Source organism: Silene latifolia, chromosome 6 (genome assembly GCF_048544455.1).
Source record: "Silene latifolia isolate original U9 population chromosome 6, ASM4854445v1, whole genome shotgun sequence".
NCBI lineage: Eukaryota > Viridiplantae > Streptophyta > Magnoliopsida > Caryophyllales > Caryophyllaceae > Silene > Silene latifolia.
Genome location: NC_133531.1, coordinates 57646114 through 57651896, shown reverse-complemented (window position 1 = coordinate 57651896; position 5783 = coordinate 57646114). Strand labels below are relative to the sequence as shown.

General features: G+C 36.4%; 1 protein-coding gene across 1 annotated transcript; it reads left to right on the top strand.

Moving 5' to 3' along the window:
* Positions 1-2952: 2952 nt before the first annotated feature.
* LOC141658756 (uncharacterized) lies at positions 2953-5435 on the top strand. The gene is made up of 4 exons (XM_074465601.1): positions 2953-3067; positions 3895-4057; positions 4591-4678; positions 4869-5435. Exons 2-4 carry the CDS (start codon positions 4039-4041, stop codon positions 5113-5115), a joined length of 354 nt encoding a protein of 117 aa, XP_074321702.1. The 5' UTR covers positions 2953-3067; positions 3895-4038; the 3' UTR covers positions 5116-5435.
* The last annotated feature ends 348 nt before the right edge of the window (positions 5436-5783 follow it).

The following is a 5783-nucleotide window of genomic DNA, read 5'->3' as shown; positions in this document are numbered from 1 at the left end:
GAGCAACCCCATTTGGAGGAGCCTTAACCTATGGTGACTTGCCATTTGGTGATGACCCTCATGATGAACCCATGCCAAACTTTGCTCATGATGAACCTCACTTCACCCCACCTCCCATGTCACAAGCATCACATCAACAATCCTTCATGGCACCAAAATTTAACTACCAAGCTTTCCATTCTTGGCAATCGGATGTCACAAACTGATTGACAACCCTTGAGTCCATCTTCTCCCAATTTCAACTCACGGAGAATGCCCGGTGGGGAATCAACGAGAACCGCTACGACCACTACCAAGAGGACATGAAAGAAGTGCGTTATGTCCAAAACGCAACTTTTGATATGGTGGCGGCAATGAATGCTCAAGACATGCAAAATTTCCCCACCCAATACCAAGGCTATGGTGAGACTTAAATGAATGAAGCAAGAGCCAAAATTGCAAGGTTTAGAAGAGAAGAAGGGAATCAAGAAGAAGGGGAGGACCTCCGGGAAGCGGAGGTGCCTCATGCTCACACTCTTGAGCGGGTTTAGGGTGTTCACCTCACACTTTGGGGACAAAGTGAAAATTAAAGTGTGGGGTGGGATTGAGTTGGTAACATCATGTAAGTATTGTAATATATTCCATTTCATGCATCGTATTTCATTTCGAAAAAGAAAAAAAAAAAAAAAAAAAAAAAAAGAAAAACCCGGCTAGGATGAAAACCCGAAAGGGCATCCTAGGCAAAAGTGGGAAAGTGGTTGAGGTCGGAGTGAAAACCCGAAAGGGCACTCCGGACAAAATGAAAAAAAAAAAGAGTGCAAGCCACGATAGTAGAGGTGAGGAAAAGAGCTAAACCGAAAACCCGAAAGGGCGGTTTAGGCAAAATGAGAGAATTAGGAAAAAATTTGAAAAATCGTTGACTCTTTGAAGCCTTGAAATCATGTCACATACATGAATACTTCCTTTTGGCGGTGGTGGCATAAGTGGTGGAGCTCTAGAAAGCCGGAAGGGTAAGTTAGGAGTGTATCAAGTCTAAGTGGGGGTGTTTGGAAGACAAATCTATGATTAGTGCTTGATACACTTGGTGCATGGTGTGATAACTTGTTAAGTTTTGTTGTTTGGTATTTCCACTTGAGATTGTGTGGAGGTTTGTTAGGAAGGATGTTGGGGTTACCTACTTTGTGTGTTTGGGGTGTTGTAAGGCTTGGGTAACCTTGTGTGAATTGTTTTGGAGTGATAAGGGGGAGAAATAAGGAGGTGGTGAATGGTTGAGATGAATTGACGGAGAATGATTGGTGGACTAGGCTCATTTAAGAAGAGGGATGTCATAAGGAGGGCGAGTGAGGGAAGAGAGACAAGCTTTGGAGGATTTTGGGTCACTTACTCACTATGTTGGAGCTTTGACGAAAAGTGACCATGTGTTTTAAAAGAGGGATGATATAAGAAGGGAGTGTGAGAGAAGTAAGGAGAATTTGCAGCATGCCCATGCGATTTTCTAGCCTCACGGTGATTAGCTTTACTTTAGTTTGATCGGGACGAGCAAAGGGTTAAGTGTGGGGTGTTTGATGAGCTCCTATTTCTAAATATGTTTGGTATCATTTGGAGCTCATTTGGTAGCATTTGGTAACGGTTTTTGGCAATTCTAGCGTTATTTGACCAATTCCGAGTGCTTTATCATTTAGCAAGGTTTTCTAGTGAAGAATGAAGTGCCAAGTGACCAAGAGAAGCGTCAATGGAAGGGTGAAGAACAAGTATTGAAGAAACATCATGAAGAAGCCTTCCAAGGGTTAAGCAAGCAACGATTGAAAAGTGCAATCCAGCAGCTTTCTCGCACTGTGCGAGTTTCCTGCACCCATTTCTCGCACCGTGTGAGTTTTCTGGGTTTATGCCGTTTTGTGTTACGGGCTTCTTCCATGTTAAGCCCACGGTTATAAGGTTATGTTAGACTATATATAGTGTGTTTTCCTCTAGGTTAACACATCTTTATGCTTATTTTGATTAATCAAATTGTAATTTTGGGAATTATTCATCTTTTGATTGAGTTTAGATCTACTATGGAGAACTAATCTCCTCTTCTTAATCCGGCTCAAAGGTGTAATATTTGGTTGTAAGACTCCTTAATATTTTCTTAATTTTCATTATCATTGTTAATCATTTGTGTTTATTGTTTGAATTTTGGAAATCTTGTTTACATTGAGTAATTAAGTGTGATTTCCTTGTTGCTTAATTAATCAAGTTCTTTAATTTATTGTTATTGGGATTATTAAGTGTAATTTCCTTGTAATCTCATCTTTGCAACACCTTGTTATTATGTTAATGAATGTGATTTCTTCTTGGCTTAAGTATCAAGTAAATAATTAACTTATAATTAGGCATTAATCGTGTTTTTATTGTGTTTAATTACCCTTATTGAATCTCTAATTCTTTTATCTTCTTATTAATTTAGCCAATGTATGTGATTTCTACTTGGTAGGATTGATAAGTTGGGTTAATTAATTAAGTGTGATTTCCTTGTCATTTAACCACTATTAAGGAGATTTAGGAGAGTAATCTTCACAATAAGGTGATAATATATAATTTAAGGATTGATTTTGTGGTTTTACTAACTAAAGTGTCTCACTTTATTGAGTCGGATTAAGTTTTCCTTAAACTTGATAAATTTCTATCTTAGAACTTGTTTGTTTGATTACTTGCTACACACTCTTGTTTGAATTTCATTTTGTTGTCTTTGAAAACCAAACCACCCCCCCTTCCCTCTTTTTACATACTTGTTGTTAATTTGTCACAATTGTTCTAGTTACTCTTTTAAATTCACCATTGCAAAACCCCCATTCTCTTGGATTCAATCCCTTTGCTTGCTACTTTACTACTTTAGAATTAGTATTAATTAGTACGTATTGTGGTATATAAATTGTTAATTTGGCCATCTTAAATAGCGACGTTTTAGGCGTGCCAGAATGTGAGGATTATTGGTTGGAGAATAAACAATCGATGGCACCATCGACCTTGAATTCTGACGGAAATGGTAGTGGTACTGCTAGTCTCAAGTCTTCTTGTGTTGGTAGTCAGCCGTTTCTTAGTGTCATAGGTACTTCACTCTTGTACTCTTACACTTGTAAATTTAACGCATCAGTTGTTTGAATAGCTACTCTTATTGTCTAGATAATGCTAGATACCTCAAAAATTTCTTTCTAGTTTGATTCTTTTTTTGAGTTGTCCCTTTAATTTTCTATCAAAATTGGTCCAATTATATAAAAAAATTAACTATTTGGTTTACGTGGGTCGTACAATGTAGATCTCGCAATGGCACTTCACCCCTTCCTCTTTATTAGTGAGCTGTGTAAGTATGTAACTATTCAGTTTCTTGGTATATGTTTTATCTCTAGTCTTTTGATTCAATAATTATCCATAAATTCTATATAGTGTTCGGATTATACTCTATACTTTGCTTTTGTATCGCTGTATACCTTTAGCCATACACCATAGTGGCAGCAACTTTTTTACAGTCTCTATTAGCTACTTCAGATTTGTGTTCACGTGTTTCCCTTATTGAGACTTGCTAAGAAGAATGGTTCAAGACAATTCCTTTGTGATTTGAATATGCAAACAAGAAGGCATTATAAATACCTCTAGTTTACTAGTCAATTTTATGAGTCGTGGTGTTAGAAGTATTTATGAAAAGCCCATGTTGTGGGTTGTAACTCCTTAAGATATTCCTGCTACGGAACATAATTGAGAAAGCTTGGATTGGGGTGGGGCATCAGATATACTGTTGGGAACTTGGGATTAGTGCAATCAATTTTAACTGATAACATGGTTATTTACCCTTTCTTCTGCATGAAGTAAGAATATATCGTCTTTTGGTATAAGTTTCCTTAAATTATTTTCCAATCACTTCTATCTATGTGTTTGCAGAGTTTGCAGTTAGGGTGTAGTGCACTGTCAGCTTGCCCGCTCTCCTGAGACATGCGATGATGTTTATCTATTTAACAGTGATTACGAAAATGCAAAGGATATAAATGGGGAGTCAATGGAAAGACGATTCCCATACGATGATAAATGCCGATTAATATTAAAGGTATATAAAATCATTAATTGTGCACCGTATGTTGTAGGGATTGCCAATTCTTTACCTGTCGCTTGGATTTTTTATGTATGAAATAATTTCCACTCGAAAAAATATATCTTATGCTGAATTTCAAGTATTGTTGCTATCTGTTGAATTTCAAGTACTGCAGTTGTTTTAACACTGATTTAATACTTATTCAGGAGTTTGATTATGTGGTGAAAAGAATACGGGGTATTACACAAGGCGCATACTCACATAGTGCTTTCGTCTAATATGCAGGGATGAACGGAGAAACAAATAATAGTTGGGATTTATTTTTGTTGTTAAAGATTAGCTTTTTGGCTAGCTAAGCATCTGGTGAAAAAACTTAAGATAATTAAGCTCTAACAATATAGCAGAGGTTAACGATCTTCCATAAGCTGATAGGCACAAATTGTAGAATAAGATTTAAATGAGTTTTTGCATTTTCAGGCCTCTATACTGATTTAAGTTGAATTTACTCTTAAAATTGCTCTCATACATCATTGTGTTCTCTTGTGTAGCTTCTCTCCGAACCTTGAAGTTCACATGGTTCTTGTGGAAAACATGGACTTTTAGCTTGCCCACATTGGACTCTATACAAAACAAGATGTAAGTTGTCGCCTTTTAGTTTCTCCCTTCTACTCTTTTAAATGAAACTTCTGTTTTCTTTGGGGGTAATATGATGGGCAAAGAGTGGTGTAATTTCTCCCATTTCTTGCGTAAGTGTGCCTTCGATTAATTTTTGTTTTTGGTTTCCTTGTATTGATCTGTATCACAAATTCATATCCAATTTTTACAGGAGATCGTACACTGAATATTTGAGAACTTTTTTCGAGAAGACGTTCCTATGTAGCCAGAAGCTTCTATCATCGGAACAGAGTTATGAGAAAGTGTTAGACCTGATGAGTGTATATGATTCAAATTCGAACTGGCTTGTTAGCAATAATATTCCTATCGTCACCAACATTGGTTTGTTGCATTTCAGCATTATAGTCTTTCATCTATATTGTGTTTGGTGTACTGCAGCAATTACTGCTGATCTCTGAGGGAAATGGCAGGATAGTCGAAGATCTTCCATGCTCTGAGGGAAATGGCAGGATAGTCGAAGATCTTCCAGGCGTAAATTTTTTTTATTGAGATTTGAGATGCTGTAATCACGTTTCATGCATAGGGGATTCGTCGGTATGTTGAAGAGATTGTGTTCAAATATGCCTCAATTCCGTGAATAAAAATCTGGTAACTTATGTTGCGGTTATAATTCTTTCCGGGGATTGAACTTTCAAATCCACAAGCTCTTGCCCATACATCTACTTGGAAGTGGAACTCGGTATCTGAATTAGGCATATTTTCAAAAGTCAAGAGCAACTTAAGTAGAATTTTCTAGTCCAACATAGAGAAAAAGTTTTTCTATTATTTGTTTAGGATTAGTTTAGGATATTAATTCATTATATATCGTTTGTGAAGCCTTAAGTTGTTACTAGTATTGGTTGTTGATAGATATTTATTCATGAAATGATACATGTATTTAGATTTTATAGCCAAATTTTTCCCTTACTCAAGACATGATTTCCTCATGATATAGCTGGAGCTAATGATAAATTGGGCTTCAGAAAAAAAATACTCTTGAAAAATATATATCTTTTTAATTAAAAAATACCTATTTACATCGGTTGTAGTCAATAAACGATGTAAATAAGGTTGATATTTACATCTG